Source organism: Bombus huntii, chromosome 5, assembly GCF_024542735.1.
Source record: "Bombus huntii isolate Logan2020A chromosome 5, iyBomHunt1.1, whole genome shotgun sequence".
Classification (NCBI taxonomy): Eukaryota; Metazoa; Arthropoda; class Insecta; order Hymenoptera; family Apidae; genus Bombus; species Bombus huntii.
This window is the reverse complement of record NC_066242.1, coordinates 6653555-6677207: the sequence shown is the minus strand read 5'-3', so window position 1 is coordinate 6677207 and position 23653 is coordinate 6653555. Positions and strand designations below refer to the sequence as shown.

The 23653-nt window shown below is 33.4% G+C and overlaps 4 protein-coding genes and 1 non-coding gene across 13 annotated transcripts; 2 read left to right on the top strand and 3 right to left on the bottom strand.

Annotated features, from left to right (window-relative positions):
- Positions 1-302: 302 nt before the first annotated feature.
- Positions 303-8487, bottom strand: LOC126865387 (mediator of RNA polymerase II transcription subunit 12). 4 transcript variants are annotated; one of them, XM_050617816.1, is made up of 12 exons: positions 7761-8487; positions 6968-7683; positions 5922-6702; positions 5521-5846; positions 4887-5418; positions 4207-4800; positions 2411-4125; positions 1891-2316; positions 1347-1818; positions 991-1256; positions 739-900; positions 303-667 (listed from the first exon to the last, which is right to left on the bottom strand). In XM_050617816.1, exons 1-12 carry the CDS (start codon positions 8302-8304, stop codon positions 461-463), a joined length of 6741 nt encoding a protein of 2246 aa, XP_050473773.1. In that variant the 5' UTR covers positions 8305-8487; the 3' UTR covers positions 303-460. The 4 variants fall into 4 exon arrangements, with proteins under 4 accessions (XP_050473773.1, XP_050473772.1, XP_050473771.1 ...); XM_050617815.1 differs by having other exon boundaries at positions 303-673; positions 7761-8485; XM_050617814.1 differs by having other exon boundaries at positions 5521-6702.
- Positions 8488-9157: 670 nt separating this feature from the next.
- LOC126865395 (protein PFC0760c-like) lies at positions 9158-13085 on the top strand. 5 transcript variants are annotated; one of them, XM_050617839.1, is made up of 5 exons: positions 9158-9321; positions 9838-9965; positions 10105-11290; positions 11371-12090; positions 12166-13085. In XM_050617839.1, the coding sequence occupies exons 2-5, from the start codon at positions 9903-9905 to the stop codon at positions 12810-12812; spliced, it is 2616 nt and encodes an 871-aa protein (XP_050473796.1). In that variant the 5' UTR covers positions 9158-9321; positions 9838-9902; the 3' UTR covers positions 12813-13085. The 5 variants fall into 5 exon arrangements, with proteins under 5 accessions (XP_050473796.1, XP_050473797.1, XP_050473795.1 ...); XM_050617840.1 differs by having other exon boundaries at positions 9159-9321; positions 9842-9965; XM_050617838.1 differs by lacking the exon at positions 9158-9321 and adding an exon at positions 9328-9764 and having other exon boundaries at positions 9842-9965.
- LOC126865405 (kynurenine formamidase) lies at positions 12910-15375 on the bottom strand. Of its 2 annotated transcripts, none has more exons than XM_050617862.1 (8): positions 14605-15375; positions 14436-14548; positions 14272-14373; positions 13992-14126; positions 13814-13892; positions 13546-13737; positions 13341-13476; positions 12910-13255 (listed from the first exon to the last, which is right to left on the bottom strand). In XM_050617862.1, the coding sequence occupies exons 2-8, from the start codon at positions 14473-14475 to the stop codon at positions 13118-13120; spliced, it is 822 nt and encodes a 273-aa protein (XP_050473819.1). In that variant the 5' UTR covers positions 14476-14548; positions 14605-15375; the 3' UTR covers positions 12910-13117. The 2 variants fall into 2 exon arrangements, with proteins under 2 accessions (XP_050473819.1, XP_050473818.1); XM_050617861.1 differs by having other exon boundaries at positions 14436-14526; positions 14605-15372.
- Positions 15376-17554: 2179 nt separating this feature from the next.
- Trnar-acg (transfer RNA arginine (anticodon ACG)) lies at positions 17555-17627 on the bottom strand. Its single transcript has one exon. It is a non-coding gene; the product is annotated as a tRNA-Arg (tRNA).
- Positions 17628-18967: 1340 nt separating this feature from the next.
- LOC126865402 (innexin inx2) lies at positions 18968-21409 on the top strand. Its single transcript, XM_050617858.1, has 2 exons — positions 18968-19603; positions 19711-21409. The coding sequence occupies exon 2, from the start codon at positions 19882-19884 to the stop codon at positions 20956-20958; it is 1077 nt and encodes a 358-aa protein (XP_050473815.1). The 5' UTR covers positions 18968-19603; positions 19711-19881; the 3' UTR covers positions 20959-21409.
- Positions 21410-23653: the final 2244 nt, after the last annotated feature.

Below are 23653 nucleotides of genomic sequence, written 5' to 3'. Positions count from 1 at the left end.
CAGCGAGTATTTAAATTTTATTCAATTTATTGTTTATTTGCTGTCTATTGTTTGTCTGTTATCTATACATAAATTATGTATCCCTTAAATATATATATATGTATTTCATGTAGCTAAGATTACCATTAGTTTTACATAATTTATATCTAATTTATTATTAGCCTTACAAAAAGAAAATTTATATTTTATTTGGTTTAAGAGTACAGAAATTACACAACATTTTTAAACAATTATAATTGCTTATTTTTCATACATTATACACAATATTAACGTTAAAAAGAAGTAAAAACGAAAGAAATAGCTTTTAAGATTTTTGTGAAATTCTTTCTGTTTATTGCCTCTGCAATGGCACGCTTTATACATTCACACTGCAAATTAAGTTATGTAATTCTTCTGACCCAGTCTACACAGTCTATGTTAATTATACAACATATTCATTAATTATATACAGATTAAATTACTAATAAGGCGGCGGTTGATGCTGATAGTGTTGCGGTGGTTGACTCAAGTGCCGTTGTAAATGCGTTACTAATTGTGGAGTTGGCTGCTGTCCACCGGCATTACCTTGTTGTTGTTGTTGTTGCTGTGCTTGCTGTTGCTGCTGTGCCTGTTGTTGTTGTTGCTGCATCGCAAGCATTTGTTGTCTCATACGTTGTTGGTTTATCGCCTGTTGCTAATAATGTAAACGATTATACATACAGATATATGGACAACTTTTTACAGCACAGTAAACCTTACCTGTTGGAATTGTTGATTTTGTTGTAAGCCGACGTTAGTAGTGCCTACTCCCGTTACACCAACCGTACCAGGTTTTCCACTGGTTTGCCGATATGGTGGTGCTGGTTGACTTTGAACTCCACCTCCCATTGGACCCATTGTATTCATTGTAACATTTGGAGCCTGAAGAATATCCAACAATAATTTTCGATTCTTTATAGTAAATACTTTTTTTATTAGATTCATTTTATCTACTTTTCTTTTAAATGGTACCTGAAGGTACGGTGGCCTCGTAGCTCCAGGTTGCATACGTTGTTGTGGTATATACTCTTGCGCCCTTTGAGGTCCCATCATTTGCTGTTGATTAGAAAACATCATGTTCTGTTGTTGATTCATTAAACCTTGTTGCTGCTGCTGCTGCTGTAACAACTGTTGTTGTTGCTGCGCTTGTTGAGGCGCTTGCTGTTGTTGCTGCTGCTGTTGTTGTTGTTGTGGCATCATTTGTTGACCCCCATATCCTGCATAATTTTGATTCATTCCTGTTAAAAAATATAATTATAATATCTTTATATATTATACTACCAAAGTAATTATTATACATAAAATAATAAATTGTAATATATAATTACCCTGTTGCATTCCAGTGTAAATTCCTTGTTGTTGCGGTTGTTGTTGCTGCTGTTGCGAAGCAAACATTCCTTGTTGTGGATTGATATTTGGAGCTCCATGTTGAGCTCTCAATTGTTGTCTGATGAATTGTTGTCTCTGCATTCCTTGGAACGCTCCTGGCCCAGCGACAGGTGCGGCATTTGCTTGTTGCTGAGAGCTTATTAATTGATTGGATGGTAACCGTAAACGTAACATGTGAGAAAGCGCCTGTTTTGATTGATTGTTCATGCCTGGTCTGTCGTATCTTGGTCCAACTGGAGTTGGTGGTAATTGTTGTCCATATCCATATGGCTGAGCTGGTGCGTGAGTTTGCTGATTGGTGTACCAAGGTTGTTGATGTTGCGGCGGTTGACCAGTAAACATTCCAGGTTGTTGACTAACGGGTATTTGCTGATTTCCAAATGACATTTGTTGTAGTTGATTTGGTGGTTGCTATTTAACACATAAAATATATTAAAAATTGAAAAGCAAATATTTTAAAAAATCAAATGGAAAAAAAAGAACCTGGATTTGTTGTGAAACAGGTGTAGTAGGTGTAGCAGCTCCTCTATTCTTTCTATGCTTTCGTGTCTTCATAGCTTTCCCTTTGCCATTGGTAATAGCATTACCAACTCCACTACTGCCAACACTACCTGTTACTCTTCCAGGAGAATCGATACTCATTGGTGTATCAGCTTTGCCAGGTTCTGATTCCTTTTTATCTGGTTCTAAATCTTCCGGAGGTAATGGTGGTGGCTCCAAGTAATGGCTAGGAGGTCTAATTTGACTATGTGTATGATATCGTAAAAGCTTATGAGCATTTTGGTACGTAAGAGGCTTACGTTCCAATCGAACTGCTCTAAACCAGGCCCAAGAAATTGGTGCTGGATTTTTATGACCTTCTAATACTTCCCATGCAGATACCCTTTGGGAATCACATACTTGTAAACCCTAATTTAATATGCATATATTTTTATATCATTTTCTTTTGCTTGTTATTAGAGTGTAGTATTATATAGTACAAATATAAAGTACTTCAACTTACTTGTTTTTTATCAATACTATCAAAACCAGCTATTTTATTTCCTTTTGTGTCTGTCAAACATCCAACTGGCTCACACGTAATTACTTCCATCGTTAATTTTGGCAGTGGTAACAATTGTCTGACATATCGAATACTGGGAGAATTTCTATCGCCGAGTTCCTTTTTCAACTTTTTCATTAAGTTTTGATAATGTTTTTTATTTTCATCCTTCTCGGACTGCGAATCGGAAACTAGAGTAGAATGTATTAGGGTTGCTAACATATCTATGACAGTAGTAAACAATCCAGAATTATTATTTAAATCTATAACACCATAGCTAACCAGCTGAACCAATAAGATAGCCCAGTCTGTGGTAGCAGTCGTATTTCTTTGTATGGTATCAAAGACTCCACCGACGAGACTAAATCTCAATTGCAATGCATCTTGTAACACCTCTCTCGTCTTAGGATCTTCGGTAACAAAATTTTTCTCCTCTTTGCTAATGTTCAAGAACTGCGATAACTGCGAATGCAGAGACATCAGAAGGCCCTCTCTTTGATCGTCCTGACCTTTGAGGCAAGTGAGTACTAACGAGAGAAACGGTTGGTGATTAAACAAAGATGGCGATTTCGATCTACTTCTCTCACGACCTGTCGCTGTTTTTGACCAATTACCGGATTCTAATACCTGGCCCGCTACTTTTAAGACTCGACCTTGCACTGCGCTTGGTAATTTTGAAACAAGCGGTGCAACTAACCATATCGAACCAGACCGTTTGTCTGGCTTACTTGACATAGTATTCAATTGAAATACATCGATTGCAGCTTTGGCAACGGTGTCCAACCACTGTGAAAGATCGCTCGATCCTGGAGGAAATTGTTTGTACATGAGTTGCAGATCAAGCCACGACATTCTTAAACTCCATTGCTCCAGATTTTCCAAAATGTTTGTTATGTGAGTCTTCTGGTCGATAAATGCGTCTGTAGAAGTCTCCGGATAGCAGATCATATGAAGTAACCGTTGAGCTTGACGCGGTGTCAGCATGTTATCGAGTAACATATCTGGATGACAAAGTTCTTCTGGGTTTTGTAAACATCTTTCTAAAACCCACTCTTGGCTGCAGATTTGTCTGAGGACATGTTGTGCAAAGTCTGACAATCCTTTCACATTTTCCGTAGTCATTCCAGCGCTGCTGCTAGATGAAGATATTGCTAGATCAAGTCCCAAGTCATCGCCACCTCCTAGAATATCACTGGTACCTAGGATATGACTGATAGACAATTCACTTGGTCCACCTGTAGTTACCCCAACACCAACACCAACACTAGCTGGTCCTCCTGCTTTATTTGAATGATTTATCGGCACATCTGGTTTCTTTGGAGGTTGTTTACCAGCAGTTGCATCGGCGACAACTAAGATAGCTTTCAGTACAGCTAAAACCGGACCGACCCTGATGTTATTGTGAGCAGCTGCCAGCAAGTGTCTATCACAACTTAATTTTATACTGTAACCCCTGGAATTTCCATTCGGTAAAGGGTGAGGACTTGTGCTTACGGAATAAAGCGCTGGTTGGGGACATTCGACAGTCTTGAAAAGCCGTAGAAGCAAATGGCACGTTAAACGTGCTCCAGCTTCAGCTTCCATATCTGCGTCTCCACGACCTTCATTACAAGCTTTAACTAAGGATGGTAATGCTATATGCACGACAAAATCCTCCAATGAGAAGCAGTGTCTTGCTATAAATAGAAAATATTATTTTAGTACTCTACCAACTTTTTAAAATAACATAATGCATTAAAATCATTTAAAAAATTTACCAATTAAAATTGACGTGAATACAGCCAGAGAGTTATGTATACTTAGGTCTTGTACATCAACCTGATTTAACACGTCAATATAAAAAGCGGAGCTATTTGAAGAACAACAAAGTGCCATAAGGACTCCGAGCCATTCGGCGTTAAGTGCATTGCAACAAGCTGTTAATTCCGCGCATGTTATCGCAATGTCATTTAATTTATCATTATCCGTTTCACTGCAAACTGCAACTATTGCGTTGCAAACAAAACTGTAACGATTAGCCGGTGTCTCGTTTAACTGTCTAGCCCATTGTGGTTCGATTTTTCCACCGCGTCTTGGACTGGTAAAAACGTCTACCATAAATTGTGAATTATACACATGACTCGATGTTGTTGGTTGTAACGTGCTGTAAAGAGCCGTTCGGATTTTAGGATAAGCATTGCTAAATGCTTCAACTCCATGTGGTTTCGTTTTCAGCAACGAACAAGACGAGTATAAATCGTAAAGATGCGCTAATACACATCGTTCAGCAGAACTACAGTCACTAGGATTGGATACATGCTTTACAACTTTACAAAGTAAATCGAATACCGCTGTTGTTTGTTCCGGAGATACTAAAATAACCAAGATAGATATAATTATCATTCCTATTATTTGAGTACTTTATAAAATAATGAATTTTGTTATGAATAATACTTACATAACAAACAACAATGATATCTTCTTAATACTCCTACAACATATAAACTTAAACTTGTAGTATAGCTTCTAACAAGCTGACTGTTTCTAATTCCCAATTGTGTTTCAACTTCTGGTAATTCCTTTAGTATTTGAATGCAAACATCTATCAGGCCATATATATTTAACGCTAATTCCATTAAATCAAATAGAAATGCTACATGTTCTTGGACTGGCAAATAAGACGAACCAGCCAATGCAAATGTATTCAACATTTCTATAACTTGTGTCGCGCATTGCCACGTCACTACGTGTTGATCGAAATAGCTGAGATTCTGAAACTTTAGCGTAATCGCTTCAAAGTTGAATTCACTTCGGGAATGTTTCTTTACTTTACCGCCTTCTGCAACGTCAATGCTAAATTTTTTTCCGAATAATTTACATACTTCTTTCGTCATTTTTTTAACAATATGTCTAGCGTCGTCTCTAACGCGACCTACTCCATACAGTAATACATGTCGTTGATTACAGTCATGTTGACTGCATGTCTCATCCTACAAACATATTATTATAAAATTAATGTCAACAGCACTTTAAAGATGACAGAGTACATGTTAAATTTTGTATAAAATTGTTTCAGTCAAATATTAATTTACTTGTGGTAAAGGGAAATGCGTTGTATATAATAAATGTCTACTGTGACTCGATGGTATTTTTGAATCTAATCCTTCTTGAGTTCCATGCCCAGTTAATGCATCTTCTTTAGGACTGTCAGGTGCATCCATGCTATTTTGTTGATCCTCTTTGATGTGTTGTAATAATTTATCTAAATCATCATCAATTTTACTATCATCATAATCCATCGTTCGTCCGTGATCTGGTACTTCTAATTTTGTTGGTTTTAAATCTATCCCAGTAAACAAGCTGTCTTCGTCTATTTGTTCTCGATTACTCGGAGTTCCAGGTTTGCTAGCCACAGGGCCTAAATAAAATAAAATAGTAAAATATGTATCTACGGTAATAGATGATGGAAAAATTTGTAAAAAGCTTATCCTACCTTGTATGAGATCTCCTCTTGAGATGAGTGTACACATGTATGCGTCGTGTGAAAATACATCATGTCTAATTAATTCTGAAAATAAGTGAACCAAATTCGTGAACTGAACTTTTGACTGAGTTGTTGTATTATCTAGTACCGGGGCATCCATGTCCAAGAATTTCATAAGTAATGATTGAAAAATTGGGAGCACGGGTGGATTTCCATTACTACAGATACTGTCTTTATCATCGTTATCGTTCGTTTCTCCAGTAACTTCACTTTGCCGTTTTTCAAGCAGCTTCGCAACTGCCATTGCTCTATGCTCTCCCCACCTTTCAGCGCTCACTGCCCATTCGCATAGAATTTCAACTACAGCAGAATCTTGTTGCGGATTATATTCCGTTTTTGTATCACGTTCATTGGTATTATCTTTTGGAGGTGATGTAAATATTTTAGCATACAAAGTATCTAACGAATTAGTAGAATCCATTCTATCAAAACTATGCCGATCTAAAGCATCTAAGGCTGCCAGTACTTTAGTTGTTGTTATTCCAGCACTGCTTTGCTGCCACTTATCACATGACCATTTTCCTTCAGCAGCTTGAGATCTTGCTCGAATATTTTTTTGAGCAATTTTCAGTTGTTTTATTGTAGGATTAGTTGCACTCACAGGTGGACATGGTAAAGCTGTAGGGGGACATAGTAAATAATCTAAAGGAGAACCATTTAATACAGATGGAGCTTTTCCTTCGCCAACGCTATTCCACACTAATGCAGTAGGGCATTCTAGTGTTATAACCTGATAGAAAAATAAGTTTAGATTCTTTTATATTATTTTATCATATAAATTTATAATATATTTTTTTATATTATTTTTTAATTATTTTTAGATCAGCATGTTCCATGTTAGGTGAACATTTGATAGAACAAAACCACTCTTTGTTATATTCTTCAAGTAAGAAAAAGAACACCAACATCCTATTAGCGATTTAGAATAATATTATTTTTTTTAGTTCACTATTGGCCATGGAACATGTTAAATAATACATAACATGCTATCTTACCTGTATTATTGTTGACAAACTATAAACCACGTCCCTGTGATGTGGACAAGACAAATAGTCATTAAAGGCAGCAGTTAATGGATTTTGAACTTGATTAGCAATGGCAGTGTCTTTCCCACTGTTAACATCACTTTTATTTATGGACGGACTTTGTGGATTGCCATTGGTTTCTACGTTACTACACATATGTGCCAATTTGCGGCAACACAAATATGCCAGACGTCTGGCTAATAATTCAGATTGCACGAATTCCTCTAAATACTGCAATGCCAATGGCAACAGAAGTTTCAAAATACCATTTTCTGAAGGGGAAGATTTAATTTTATCTAATAATTCTAAAATCCATTGTAATAATTCTTGCCTATCTAATAAACCTTCTTCAAACATATACTTTGCCAATTGTATACAATAATGCCATTGTTTTAATGCTAATTTATGTTCCTCGTTCATAGTACTTCCAGTTGCTACTTGGTTACTTGAATTTGGTGTAGCTGGCTGATTATTAGATACTCCATTATTATTATTATTAACATTATTACTGACATTATTGTTATTGTTGTTATTATTATTGTTATTTCCAGTATTGTTTCCACTACAAGAATTATTTGCAATACCATTACTATTAGTACTATTTGTTGTATTATTATTTATATAATAATATTCCTGTAGTTTTGAAAGCTGATCCTTCAAGAATTTAATAAGTGTTCCTGTCCATTCTAAATGAAGAAACAAAGGATAAATATTTTAATTAAATATTTTGATTTCATTAATATTGAAGAAGGTCTTTATTTACCTGTAGTTGGGTCAGGCAACTGCCTCTTTTTTATTTTGGCTTCTGAAACTGCTACTGTATAAGCAGAGCTAAGTTTAATGAACCAAGCTGCTCTAAGCATTGGTACTTGATACTCACAAAGCATCATGAATATTTCTTCTTTCTTGTTGAAGTTAGGAGCTTTCTTAGCAAGAGCTATCAGTGGTTTACACCCAGACAAATCTTTGAACCAGGCCTCAATGCCATTTTTTGTTCTAGCAGTTACTGGCCAAAAATTATCTTTTGGATTGATTTGTTGTCGTTTCCTTGCAGTGTCTGGCATCGTAGAGAGCTCTTCTTTCTTAGCCAAAATTGCATTGAAATATGCTCCAACTTTGGCAGCAGTGACATTACAATGTCTTGCTGTCCCAAATTCCTCTGACATCTGGGGCATTGTGGCAAAGCCCAGTTTGACATTTGTGGACGTAAGTTCATCTTCTTTCTGTTTAGGTTCTTGAGGATAGACGTCCGGCGGCCCTAATTTAGGCCGTTTTAGTGGCCTTTTCTCATACAATATTCCCATCATGGTATAAGGAAATAATCAAAATCGACAGACGACTATCGACATTGTTTAATTATACAATAGGATGAAACAGTTTCAAAGTTATGTAGTGTTATCTGAGGCTACGTATGACATATAACCTCCGTTAATGACATATTTACAATTACTTAACACCACTGTCCTTCAACCAACACTTGCAATGATAGAATTACTGTGCATACAAACATTTCTAGATGGCGTGTCGTTATTAAAATCATGGACTACACGAATGTATAGTTGCGCTTTGAATTATCGTCAGAGATGGATAATCATCTCTCATTTTTACATTGCATATTATTTACTGATATGTAAATTCTAGTCTATGATTTTAATATACATATCAGTGCTTTTATCGTATGTAGATATTTTTATGAATTAATATGTCAAGTTATGAGATAGGTTAGGTTGTGCAAAATTTTATACTAACATTTCTAAAAGAGAAATAAATAATTAATTAAGTTATGAGATATCTTAATGTCTAATATATTATAACGTTGGTTATTATTATTATATATTTTGATAACAGAGAGAAAACTGATAATTAGTTGGTGATTCTAAGTATTAAGGATTAAGAGGCAAGAAGTTAAAGAAATAATCAAGAAATTAACATAAATAAAATGTATAGGAAAACTTCGATTCTAAATTTTCATCAATATAATGTATCGTATTCAAAGATTAAAAAATAAGAGTACGATGCAAGTACAATATTTCGATATTTATTGTGCGAATAAGTTTTTCTAATTATTATTTTAAAGTTTCTACTCGTACCAACTTAATAATGCTATGAGAAAATCGTTTAGGTTTGACCCTAAAATTAGTGTTAGATTAACCTTAAATAGTAATAAAAACACTAACGTAAAACATTGTATCGTTATAGAAATATTGGAAATTTATATTTTATTCTGATCGCCTAACGTCAATAAAAATTATTCTAATATTCTATTTTATTTTTTTCTAAAGTTTTATGTAGTCGCTTTCTTGGATAAAATTTATCTAAAACAGGTATTATCATCTTCTACTGGTTTATTTTTTCCTTTATGACAATAATTTACAAAATTGCGGAAGAATGGCGTTATTCCATTTTTTCTTAAGTTTTCTTTCCTATAGACTGTTTTGACAAAGTTTTTCCAATAAAACTTAAAGTTGCGTGATTAAGGTGGTATGTAACGTGAGGAAGTAAAGTCCCTAAAGGCTAATAATTAATTGTAACGTTGTAAATATAGTATATAAGAATTATTTATTTTTAAGAATACAATTTCGAATTTTTCTTCAACTGTTAACCTTTAAAGATAAAGATTTCAATGAAAACATCTAAATCAATATTGAATTGCATACTTTTAGTTTTACTTAATCAAATTTATCTATACTGTTAAAGTGGAAACAAAAATAAGGTGATGTTATAGCAGGCTAAATAGAAACGTGTATATACTTTTAAACAAACGCTAGTATGTATACACAATGAAAGGCTTTTGACGCAATTGTAATAGAATTAATCGTTATATTATCGTTTTTTGTCAGCAAGATAAGCGATGGATGTCATGTATTGTAATATTATAATCTAACTTTTTCATAAAATAATAAATATGGTTAGTAAGGAGAATGACATTATTTGTATCTCATCAGATGATGATGAAGATGCAAGACAGGTTCGTATATCTTGTTACATTAAAATATATATAATTATGTGAACTGTAAATTCTTAGCAATTCTAATGTGATGTATCTATGCTTAATAAGTTATGAACATGTTGAAAGACATTTAGAGTTCAAAATGTTATTGTTTCAGAATAAAACTGATGAAACACAAAGGTCAGTTATCAAATTAGTAAAAGATAATCATAACTCCCATTCTAACTTCTTAATAACTACTATAAGAGTAGAAGCTTCCTTGTGTGACAATGAAGCAGTAAAAAGACGTAAAAGAAAAGCATCTGAAATAGAAAATGTTGATAGTTCTTGTATTGACAAAAATTCTCAAGTTAATTCTCAAAAAGCTAATGTTAAAGCATGTAATGTGAAGGAGGAGGAAGAAACAGAAAAAGGAAGAGAAGAAAATAAAATATTATTGAAACCACAGTTGGTTGTAAAGGAGAAGAAAACTATTTCTTCTATGGAACAGGATATATTCTCTATGTTTATTAGTTTATGTTTACAGAAAGATCGTTCTGATGATATGAAAAAGATTGTTAATAAATTAAAAAGACGTTATGAACAGTTGGATCCTGTATATGCTCATTCTGAAGCTTTCAATAATTTTTTAAATCGAAAGAGAAATGACATAATGGAGAGTAATTGTAAACTTTACATATATATAGCTGAAGTAATGAATGAAATGAAAAATTGCTGTAAAGGAAAGTCGACATTATTATCAAATAGAGATTATTTTTCTGATGTAAACAAAACAAATAGAGATTGTAAACTAAATAATTCCAATGCATCTACTGGAATGTGTCCAAATATGACACAAACTAGTAACAGTATAATTAATGATAACGAAATGTTGTTGACTAGCGCAGATAATGAAGAAGAACAAAAAAAAGAACTTGCTACAGAAAAGAAAATTAGAAAAATTTTAAATGCAATGAAAAAATGTGAAAAGTATATAAAACATTTTGAAGAATTAGAAGTAGATTTTGATGATGAAGAAAATAGTAATTATATAAAATTAGAAAAATATAAACATCGAATGGTGGAACTGTATAATAAGTACTGTGAATATACTGGAGAAAATATTGATGCAGAACGGCAATATCTAAGACCAAAAGACTTCAGTACAACTAGTATTGTTGTTGTAAATAATGCTATTACAAGTTTCATTAATTCTAAAATATCAAAAAGAAACAAATTGAAGAAAATTGGTGATTTTACAAGAGCACTAATTTTCCCAGATTACAATGATATTTTACAATGCGTGACAAGATGTAATGATATAAATAATTTAGGTTTGAATAATAAAAAACTGCGTGAGATTGGTAAGTTATTATAATTTCACTAGTAATTACTATAATTTAAATAATTAAATTTAATCTTTATGTATTGTTAATTTTTATAGCAAAAAAGGCGTTCATCGATTTAGGAGAACATTTGCAAAGGTGTAGACGCAATGATTATTGGGATACATTTTCATTATTTCTTGAAAATAAAGAAGATGATCCTGCATTAAAGGATATGGAATTAGCTGAAAAATTAATGCAGAACAAGAGAATTGGTGAGAAGAAACTATCAGATACATTTGAGGAATATGTAAAGAAACAAGAAGAAATGAAAGATCAGATTACTCATCCTAAAAGATCAGAAAATGAAGAAGATGATGATGATAGCATAGAAAATAATGATGATGAAGAAGATGATGATAATGATGAGGCTGACGATAATGGCATTAGTGACATTGATGTAAATCTGGATACAGATAACGATAAAAGTAGTTCATCGGAAGATGAGAATAGTACTGATAGAAGTGAAACATCTAAAAATAAAACAAATACAGAAGCCAAATCTAATACAGGAGAAGCTAACTCCGATATAGAAATGGGAGAAATATACCAACAAGAAATCAATGATAGATTAAAAGATCATAAGGGTGACAATTTAAAATCAAGAAAAGTTAACGATTTTGTGAATACATCTAATTATAAAAATAATTTTAAATCGGAGTCGATAATACAAAATGACACAATATCAGCGCCTAATATGACAAAGCATTTAAATATTACAACTAATATAGCATTCTCAACCACAACAGATAATAAAATTCTTATTGACAGAACAAAAGGTTAGTGATGAAAAAAAGTTAATCATTGAAGAATGAACAAAAACATGTAGATTTTATTACATATATGTGTTGTAGAGGATGATCCTAATATAATAAGTGAAAATCCAATAGATGACAAGTCACTAGAGGATAAGGCAGAAGAAGCAGAAGAAGCAGAAGAAAAGCCATTGTTACGAGTACGCTCTTTTGCTAAACCTCCGATTACGTGGAAAGATGGACAAGAGAAAGTAGGTGAATCTAATGAAAGTGAAGATACATTAAAGACATTAACTGCTAAAAATGTAATAGATCTTACACAAGATACTACACAAGAAAATTCGGTTCGTACTATTCAGGTAATTCCTATTGTAAAAGGTAACTGCAAGACATTTGTAATACCAACAGGTAAAAGCATAATTAATGTAAAAAATATTACAAATAATTATGTAAGATTGAATACTAAAAATATGGATTCGCGTAATGTAACTAAATTAGGAAACGGTCAGATCATATCTTCGCCACAAGCTATAGATAAAAATACAAAATTTACAAGTATAAATAATATTTCATCGAATTTAGTTAGTCAGGAAACAAATATTAATCAAATACAGAATTCACAAATGAAACAAAAAAGCACAAGTTCTGTGCTTCGGTCTAATCAAATGATAGTGCTACCCATGAAACAAAAGGAAAATACTTTGCAACGTCCAAAGACATTTTCATCAACGTCACAATCTAAATGACTCATAGAAAAGTTAAAAGCAGTTCGTCGTGATCATTGTTATGCAAAATTAACAAATGACAGATGACCAATAGACAGTCTAGAGTAAATAAACGTAATAACTTTTTTACAAACAATTTGTAGTTTAGCAACAATGTATTAGTATACTGATATATTACATTAAATAAATTTTTTACGAATATCAAAATATATATATATATATATATATACAAATTTTATATGTTAAATATTATAAATTTATCTGATCGCATTAAAATTATATGTTTCTATATTCTTTCTGATTTTATGTTATTAAATTATTCTTTTTCATTCATGAAAGATGTTATTTAGTATCACTTTTGTCAAAATAAATTCTTCATTCGTGAGTTCTTCCATGATATTAAAATGGTCAATATTTCCCCGAAGAAATATATAATGAACATCGTCTACTATTGTAATAAGTTGCTAGAATGAAAAGAATATAAGATTACAAATTTTTATTTAGAGCAGGAAAAAATTGTCACTTATTTATTTAGAATAACACGAGTACCTGAGTACACTCGCGTGATTCATTAATAAGTCCTGGTGAATCACATTCCCCAATAGTTACAATAACTTTCAACCCTTGGATGAGTGTGTTATTTTTGGTATCAAGAGTGGTAAAGCTATATGTGTTGATTTCATCTCTAAAACATATATGTTACATATTATTATGAACTAAAGTAAATAGTCTATATAAGTATTCAGATATTTACTTTGTAAGTTTCAAAGGCGTAACAATATTCGTATCGAGCAGGGGATTCAAATTATAAACGCCTCCTATTAACACGATACCTTTTAGTAGATTTAAGTATCCGTTTTTCGTCATTTCATCCAACCATAATTTATCATACAAAATGCTGGATGCTAAATGTGCGCCAGCGCTATGACCAGAGAGCCAAACATTCCTATAAGAATCCACCCAATTTTATCATTATATTATAAATTAACAAAATTATCATGTAAGTATTATGTGCATCTTACCGACATTCGAGATTCGATGCATAGTTTAATATATGTTTAATCGCTATTTTTATCTGAGATATTATATCCCCAAATTTGACTAAAACATAATATAAATATTAATTAAAATATTTTTTAAATATTTTTTTAAAATTTTGTATCTAGAGAAAGATAGAAATGTGAAAGAAATACAGTTTACCATTAGGACATAAATCGTAGCCAATGGTTATTACTTTAATTCCTTTATTAACAAAGACAGGAACTGTAAATGCAGCAAAATCTTTGCTACCTTCTTGCCAATAACCACCGTGAATGAATATAAATATGGGGGAATCTGGAAGAAACATGTATTGTTCAAAATACCATAATGGAAGTAAGCTAAAGTGAAATATTTAAAATTATTTACACTGCAAAAAACTGAAACAAACTGAAAATTTAAAACCTTTAATATGCGTACATGCGTAACATGAATAACATACCTTTGGGCAAGTCAGCTCCATAGATATCATATTTAGTTCGTTCTGTTGTTCCATACGGAATATTTAATTCGCATTTACAATTTTTACGAGCATCATCGGTAACTATAATAATATAAATAAATTATTGTTTACTTTAATTCGATTTCATGTTAATTTCAACTTACCCTTTTTAGCAAATTTATAATAATTTGATAATATTTGCATTTGATCGAACCTCTTACTCCATTTGCTGGGACTATATAGTATCTCCTGTTCCTAAAACCAAACAAATGCAATTCTGAATAAATAGTGATGAGAATTCATTAACACCATAAGGAATCGATTAGTAATTACCGAAATAGACATCTTTAATCCATATATTCATGTATACGTCCCAACTTCAAACAAGAAAAATTTAACTGTAACGATAACTATGTTCTTATTGGAGACACTCTCTTTAACATCACGTCGTCGAATTTTTGATAAAATTCACGATATCGTTAAACAGATAATGAGTTTTAACCAAAAGGATGCGATTTATCAGTTTGTTTCAACAGTTGCGATATAATTCACTGAATGTTCCGTCATGTAATAAAAATTACTTGTACATTCTTTGAAACTCTAGTATTAAATATCGTGACTGTCCCTTGATTGTAGATTGCGCTACTGTTACATGCGCATGACTATGAAACTTACAACAGATTGCAATACATAATTATGTACTTTCACTTCTAGGAATTGGATGATACGATTTGCACAATGAAAGCAAAATTTAAGTCGATTATTCATTAAAACTTATAGAATTTTAATTTAATTTAATTTAATTTAATTTAATTTAATAGAATTTTAAGATAATAATTTTACAATTAAGCCTTCTGTCAATGATTGAAGGATTCTGGTCATTTACATAATTTTATTCATGATAGTAACACTCATGCAACATAGAGTAAGCATTCGGAATGTTACATATTTAAGTGACTGATTATTCTATTTACGCTCAAGTTTATCTCAATTTATACCATAGTTTGATTTACATGAACACATTTTAATTTTATTATAAGTTTACAATATGATCATAGATAAATAAATAAATAAAAATATTTTTAATTAATTAATTAAACATATTGGAAAGATTTGACTTTTTATGTAATATTTCCTGGTATAAATATTTCTAAAAAGGAATCTCACTAATTGTATTTCAAGTAAAACAATCATTAAATATACGTAAGTATATATGTACATTTGAATTTTTAGTGGAACGATATTAATTCATTAAGTAAGGAAACATAAACAATGTGATCAATATCAGACGCTATATGTCCCCTTCGTTATAGCTCAATCGTATACAGCATGAGTTGAGACGATTTTTTTCTCTCGGGTGCTAGAAAATTTTAGAATAACTCGACAATCCTGTATCTCAGTTAAAGCAAAAGTGAATAAGTTGAAAAATTATGTTTGGCAAAGGAGGGCGTAAAATGGGAATGAAATATAGTAAATATGTATACTATATATATACATACGTTCAAAATACATATTTTACACATACATACATATCCTATAGCACGATCGTGACGAAAGTAACAAGAATAGAGTATGAGGGTCGAAGATATTGAAAACCAGAAAAACCGGTCCCTTCATTTTGGCCCCACTCTTCTGTAACGCGCGCCATTCTCCACGGAGAAGTCACAGGTAGGTCTGCAGCAGCTGATGTATCGAGTATCGTGCCACGTCAACGCCTACCCACAGACCACAGGTAAGAGAAACCTTTTTCAGTCAAAAATCCGTCGGTTCAACGGATATTTCGTTCGAGAGAGCTGAGTAATGCACAATAAAATGCAAGCAGCGGTATAATCCAGGCCAGTGACGAACGATCATCGAACCTTCATGCATTCTTAAATCATTATTCGATCCATCTATCTTCACGATTCCTATTCGCAATGAAATCATTTCCTCGAACAAAAGATGTTACCTATAAAGTTATGTTTAATTTGAAACTATTTGAAGAAGTAATATTTGGTATATTTTTACTGAATCATTAATAATAAGGGAAAAGATTAGATTAGTAATTCGATACTTGAACGACATAGAAGCAGAATTATTCTGTCAATTTAAAGATTCCTTGTGAAGGAACGTCTTCGTGCTTGCCTTGATAGTCCTCGGTTTACACTGTCTTGCAACCGGTTTTCGTGTGCATACTGGGTTAATTTATTTGACCCACCGACTACGCTCGCTTCCAATTAGTTTCCAGGGCATTAAGTAGATATCCTTCTATACCGTGTTACCTTCGTTGGAATTCAGGATCGGCCCGTGGCTATTAATAGCAGCGATTCCGGCATTTGTTCGCGAACTAGATATCATAATATATTCCTTCAAGTCATTCCGAATTGAGTAGGTATGACATGTATTGCTGAAGATCGTACTGACTATAGACGTTTCCACGCGTATCTGCATTCTATCGTCGACCTTTCTCTTAAGCTTTTCGAATAACTAAGGTTTACCTGCTTAACAGTTAATCAGTAAGAGAAAGTACAGTCAAACTGCGATTTGTATTGTTAGAAGAGACTGAAAATGAATGGTTAAGGTTAAGACAGGGAAATGAACTTTCTCGATAAAAATGTTTTGACTCGCAATTTGAATATCCAAAGCATTTCTTAATACAATTCATGATCAACTATGAAACAAAATAGTTGTTCTATTTTATCCGACTGCTTTCAGCTTAAGATGGCATGAATAATCCAGTAAAGATAGATATATGACAAATGTATTTCTTGTAAGATGTCAGTGCTTTAATTTTGAAAAAAAAAAAAGAAAAGAAAAGAAAAGAAAAGAAAAGAAAAGAAAAGAAAAAAAGAAAAGAAAAAAAGAAAAGAAAAGAAAAGAAAAAAAGAAAAGAAAAGAAAAGAAAAAAAGAAAAGAAAAAAGAAAAGAAAAAAGAAAAGAAAAAAAGAAAAGAAAAAAGAAAAGAAAAAAAGAAAAGAAAAAAAGAAAAGAAAAAAATCGAAGAAAAAAGAAAAGAAAAAAGAAAAGAAAAAAGAAAAGAAAAAAGAAAAGAAAAAAGAAAAGAAAAAAGAAAAAAGAAAAGAAAAGAAAAGAAAAGAAAAGAAAAGAAAAGAAAAGAAAAGAAAAGAAAAGAAAAGAAAAGAAAAGAAAAAAAAATATATTTGAGACATTGTTTGTGAGATATAAAGAAAAAGAAATGCATTATCGGATTATAAAAATAATTAATTGTTTAGTACAGTTGACCTAAAATTATATTGATTCTATCATTTAAGGGATGAAATATGTTTTAGGAAAAAAGAAATTCCGATCCTGCCAGGATTCGAACCTGGAATCTTCTGATCCGTAGTCAGACGCGTTATCCGTTGCGCCACAGGACCGACCTTGGTTTTATTTTTTATATACTTGTACAAAGTGTATAATAGTATTTATATTATATATTAAAATTGTATTTGTTTGTATAATTTTGCTTAAATAAAATAAATCCCATAATACTTTGACAGTAAAGAGTGTAATTGTGATTGTAATGCTTGTCTAGTAGTATCTGCAAGACAGTATAACTAACCTAATATAACAATATATAACAATATATAATAATCTGTTTGCCATTAAGAGACGTAAGTATTTATTAATATTTATTAATATTTATTAATGTTCAGATTTTAAAGTTATTCTTCCAAGAATGCCAATGACGATTCAGATCCGTGACAATCAAATAGAGATACAGTTACGTTACCGGAGACTTACCGTCAGCTGCAGATAAGGATATGATATAGCAAAATCAATTTATAGAAAGAGTTCACTGGAATGCAATGTCAGAGAATCTTCTTATCGATAAAGCATAACTGAAATAGATAATGACATTTAAGCATAATACTAACATTACAAATATTCGTGATAAAAAGAATATAAGGTTGTGATTGACTACCTCTATTAATGTGTATGAACAGATCATGTGTACTCATAATACATAATTTACTATAAAGGCGATTTAATTTGTCTAATTATCAGCGTCTGCTGATTTCAGATTAAATAGTAATTAATCTACATATCGATTTGAGATTAAAGTAGCTTTTACCTATTTATTTAATTTAAGTAATCCGTGGAGTAATGGAGGTCAATAAAAATTATTTGTTAGGGATAATTACTATTCATTACAGAGTATCATTCTAGAACGGTGCAAAACTTCAGATAGAAAGTGGTATGTTAAGTCTGGTATTTGTAATACGAAACATATAATACATATAGTGCAAGTTATTCCGATTACCTCTTTCGAGCTTTTTTTAATAATCCTGTTGAATTAAACCCCTTGTATATTTTGCTTTAATAAAATTCAAGCATATGATTTTATTACAAAATATTTTCATGCCAAATATTTCCGTTGTATTCTAAAATATTCGATTCGATAAAAATTGAGCTATATAAAAACGGTAGTACTCAAATAACTAAAGAGAATGGAGTTAACGATATGAGATGGAAAACAAGGTAAATGACACTATTACCAATAAAGAAGTAATTTACAATTATCAATTTTTGACTGGTTATTCTATTTAAGCAGCGTATATTCTTTCAAAACTTTCTTCACAAGCCTTCAATTGAAGAGACAGCATTTAAACTTTTGATTAAATAATCGAAATTTACTAAACGAAAGAAACTACGTTTATTGTAAGCGTAAATGTTTATAGTAACGCTCTAAACAAATATTTCATGGCTATTATCCTTAAATTTAAATAAGATCGTACACGAGAGTGGCGTGGGTTGCTTTTTCGATTACGCATGCGTACATGCGTCTGGAGGTTTCGCTGGAACGTTGGAACCGATGTTAGCCGAGCACAATCGAACCTATACGAACGACGGGCCTAAGTTTCTTGTGATCCGGGCCGACGCGGCGGTTAAAAGAGACGAAAAGTGGGGTTAGGTTATAGTAAAGGGACAAGAGTGTGAAAGAGAACCTAAGACAGACAGAGACAGAAAGAGAGACGAGTTTTCTCGTGTCCGTAAGTGGGGATAGAATCTTGGTGTGCAGCAGAAGTAAACGTATAGTATAGCGTCCCCAACCAGGCTGTGTATAATCTGCAAGCGAGACAGAGATAAGACGTTATACGGTATACATACGCAAGAGAGAAGAAGCGAATCGACGAAGAAGAAGATAGACAGAGAGAAGAGCAAAAGGAAGCAGCTTACGGAACGGCATGTCCTCGTGTGCTCGTGTCGTAGAGCGTTTCTGAACGCAGCCATTACGACACAACCGCTCTCGGTGACGCTTTGCTGCGGTAGAGCCGTGCTCACGCGCGCAGTGGTCACGGAACGATCGGAACGGAACACACGTGTTTTCGGAAATTCGAACGAGATTTCGGTAAACGAAATTTATTCAGTGATAGATATATCGGTAACGAATAGAAATACAACGATTATCGCGATAAACGAATTTTTTGAACGCTGTTTGTTTTTGTGCGTGTGCAGGGAGGCCCAGGGACGCTTCTTGACGCCTCTTGACGCGCGGCGTCACGTCGCGCGGGTCATCAACAACCCGAGTGTCCGGTTTGATTGGTAAATAGTAAAGTAAAACTTGCGATTGGGATAAATCGCTCGATTTCTCTCTTGTGGTACCTGTTCGAAGGAAAATAATCAACCATGTTTGACGTATTCGGTTCAGTAAAGGGACTGCTCAAGCTAGACAACGTTTGCATCGACAATAATGTCTTCCGGCTGCACTACAAAGCTACGGTGATCATATTAATTGCTTTTTCGTTATTGGTCACGTCCAGGCAATATATCGGAGACCCTATAGACTGTATCGTGGACGAAATACCGCTTCACGTGATGGACACTTACTGTTGGATCTACTCGACGTTCACGATCCCTGATCGAACTGGCGTAGTCGGCAAAGACATAGTGCAACCAGGTGTTGCGTCCCACGTCGATGGCGAGGACGAAATCAAGTACCACAAATATTATCAGTGGGTGTGCTTCACGCTGTTCTTCCAGGCGATATTGTTTTACGTGCCACGTTACCTGTGGAAGACTTGGGAAGGTGGTAGAATCAAGATGCTAGTTCTAGACCTAAATTGCCCAGTAATGAGCGACGAATGCAAATCGGAAAGAAGGAAATTACTAGTCGAGTATTTCGCTTCGAATTGGCACACTCAGAATTTTTACGCATTCCGTTTCTTCCTCTGCGAAGTGCTAAATTTCGTTAACGTAGTCGGCCAGATCTACTTCATGGACTTCTTCTTGGATGGCGAGTTCACCACCTATGGCTCGGACGTGGTGAAATTTACAGAAATGGAACCTGAGGAGAGGATCGACCCGATGTCACGGGTATTCCCGAAAGTGACCAAATGTACCTTCCACAAATATGGTGCGTCCGGTACGGTGCAGAAATTCGATGGTCTCTGCGTGTTACCGTTAAACATCGTCAACGAGAAGATATACGTGTTCCTCTGGTTCTGGTTCATCATTCTGTCGGTGTTGAGCGGTTTGACCCTGGCGTACCGTGCCGCGGTAGTAGCCGGGCCGAAACTTCGCTTAGTGCTCTTGCGTGCCCGATCGCGCCTCTCCAAGCCGGAGCATATCGGAACCATCGCTGAGAAGTGCCAGATCGGTGACTGGTTCGTTCTTTATCAGCTCGGCAAGAACATAGATCCTGTGGTGTACCAGCAGCTCGTCGTCGATCTTGCCACGAAACTACAGGGCAAAGAATCCGTCTAGTTTCTTACATACATTCTTAGAATTCCTCTTTTTTCTTTTCTTTTCCCCTGCTTCTTCGTTTTTACTATTCGATTCATCAACAGATCCGATTAGTCGAGTCGAATCAAGTTGTAGTTTACCGTATTTTCATTAATGTAGTTATTTGAAGATCGAAAGCCATTTTGAATTACGTTTATTTTTCGTATCTGTAACATATATATGGGACGTATACGTGCATTCCAACAATTTTGGACAAATTTTTCGTAGTTCATTTGGCATACGTGTAAAGTGAGTTGCCTTACCGATCGTGACATGATAATTCTCGATCGGAAGTGCAAGTTCTGTTTAACATAACATATCAAGCGAAGCAAATGAAGAAATTAATCATTTTTCTTTTTTGTCTCTCTCTCTCTCTCTCCTCTTTCTCTATCTCTCTCTCTTTTTTTTTTTTTAGTTAAACAGTTAAACAATACATTCATTTCCATCTGCACTACAGTATACACGAGACTATCAATAGTTTCTGTCGATAGCTAGCGACCATAGATACATGTTCGATCCTACTCATAGCCTCGTCACGTAATTTCCTTGAATCCTTTGACTTCGATATCATCCATAGATCATTGTTTTTTCCTTTTAGTATCTTTTTTAATACTACACATTTTTGTAACTAAATCTAATTTACGATCCAATGTACACAATGTCAAAAATTGCGCCATGCTGTTCCGTGATATCGTTATCGATATTAAGAAACAATAAGACGAATACCTTATATTTGCTTTCATTTTTCTAACGTCATCGTTTTTATTCGCGAAAATAATGTTTCCCATCTGCTCGGTCGATATCGCTCGATAAATCTACAAGCATTGGTAGCACAAATATAACGAGGATGTATATGTGTGTGTATATATATTATACATATCGTACATACACACACGCGCATATATAGCTATATACCTATACACATGCGAGATAGAGGGAGAAAGAGCTTACAAGTATTAAATTGCTCCGAGACATGGAGGCTTTGTAGAGAGAAACTTCGATTGTGTGATATAAAATGGGAGACGACACGACATTTTCATTTCTCTTGCCATTCTCCTTTTCTCGGCATTTTTTTTCCATTTCATCTCTTTTTGTCTTCTTTTTTTTCTTTTAGAACAAGCGCCTTTGCTTTTTTTTATTTACTTCGAATGGATGCGTCCTTCCATTATTCTTTGTTATTTTCTTTTTTTCTCTTATTGTTGGATGAAACAATGCACGAGAGAAGGAGAAATCGAAAAGTCGGGTTGTGCAGGTTTGTCGCGAAGATTAAATGGTCCCTCATCGACCCCACTCTTCGTTCGAGAATCGAACGACGCGTCGCTTCGTCTTCCTAGAAATGTAATTTTTCTGCTTACCGTATTATTATTTTCTCATATCGTAGGCGTACATCTTGTACATTGTAGAATATCTTATAAAATAGAGAATATATATAAATTTATATTATATATATATATAGAAAGAGGGAGTCCGAAATAAATGAGAAGAGGAGAAAAAGAGGGAAAGAGCACGCACGAGAGAGAGAAGAGTGAATGAGATCGAGTGAGAGGGAGAAGGGCAGCCATGCAGACGGGTAGTTTAGAAAGAAAAAATGCTGTAACGAAAAATTTCCTTTGAACGTTTATTTTCGCTTGCTTTTTCTCTATTAATACTTTTAACTCATTGCGATAATTAGAATGTTATATACATTTATATATATATATATATTTTACTATACATGGAGGGACCAAAAGAAAGAAAAGAAGAAGCGTCAAAAAAAGTCTACAGACTTTCATCGATGAACATACGTAGATTTCTTTTTCTCCATCCTTTCTTAGTGTTACTTTTGCTCGTCCATCATTTCCGTTTCTCCTATTTGAAACGTTTGAAACTACTACCTTAAAATTGTCGTTACTGTCGGAATTATTGTAATACCGTCCTTTATATGCGACCTAAGTGAAATTCTAAAGAAAAAAAGGAATAGACGCGAGAAAAAGACTATTTTAAGAAGAAATAAAAGACAATAAAGATAACGTACGTTTAGCTGGTAAGAATTTAAAAGGGAAGAAATGGAAAACGTGCGCGCGAGCTTGAGAGCTCAGATAATCGTTTTTCACATACCAATTCTCATTGTCAAATGTAGTAATATGTAATTCTTCTTGAGGGATCCATGCTCAAAGTAAGACTGCCAAGTAATCGAAACACTCCACATCATCGTGATTTTTGTATTTTGTATCTATCATATTTAGGATTGTACACGTGAATAGAATTTAGAACTTTCTCTCATTACACTTATTACATATATATATTATATATATACACATATATATACATATATGTATATATATTATTCATATAAATATGTTATATATATACTTCCTTCTCTCTTGCTTTTCATGCCAGTGTTCCCTTTTCGATTTTGATTAATTTCGTTCGCATAATATCTCCCCAGAGGTGTTTGTTCCTTTTCTTTATAAACCGTCAGTTTACTCCCGTTTACTTTTTTTATATTGATAATTTTAATAATCATAGTCGTTATCTTCTCACGCACACATATACACAGACATATATTTAATTTCCTGATTCAGAGAAGTTGAGGGTAAGAAAAAAGTTCTGCAATTTACTTCTTTTCTTGTCGAAATACATTAAATCGTTTATGATAACTCACTGGAATTTGAAGAATCAAAAGACGCTGAGAAGC

What these genes read in the sequence shown, in the direction of transcription:
- LOC126865405 (XM_050617861.1), bottom strand. An exon ending in GCATCGAATCTCGAATGTCG is followed by an intron (nt 13,738 to 13,813) that starts GTAAGATGCACA and finishes GGATTCTTATAG; the next exon opens with GAATGTTTGGCTCTCTGGTC. An exon ending in ACGCCTTTGAAACTTACAAA is followed by an intron (nt 13,477 to 13,545) that starts GTAAATATCTGA and finishes TATATGTTTTAG; the next exon opens with AGATGAAATCAACACATATA.
- LOC126865395 (XM_050617839.1), top strand. Translation starts at nt 9,903, where the DNA reads ATGGTTAGTAAGGAGAATGACATTATTTGTATCTCATCAGATGATGAT. An exon ending in ATGATGAAGATGCAAGACAG is followed by an intron (nt 9,966 to 10,104) that starts GTTCGTATATCT and finishes TTATTGTTTCAG; the next exon opens with AATAAAACTGATGAAACACA. An exon ending in TAAAAAACTGCGTGAGATTG is followed by an intron (nt 11,291 to 11,370) that starts GTAAGTTATTAT and finishes TAATTTTTATAG; the next exon opens with CAAAAAAGGCGTTCATCGAT.
- LOC126865402 (XM_050617858.1), top strand. Translation starts at nt 19,882, where the DNA reads ATGTTTGACGTATTCGGTTCAGTAAAGGGACTGCTCAAGCTAGACAAC.
- LOC126865387 (XM_050617813.1), bottom strand. Translation starts at nt 8,304, where the DNA reads ATGATGGGAATATTGTATGAGAAAAGGCCACTAAAACGGCCTAAATTA. An exon ending in GTTGCCTGACCCAACTACAG is followed by an intron (nt 7,684 to 7,760) that starts GTAAATAAAGAC and finishes TTCTTCATTTAG; the next exon opens with AATGGACAGGAACACTTATT. An exon ending in CGCATTTCCCTTTACCACAA is followed by an intron (nt 5,419 to 5,520) that starts GTAAATTAATAT and finishes ATATGTTTGTAG; the next exon opens with GATGAGACATGCAGTCAACA.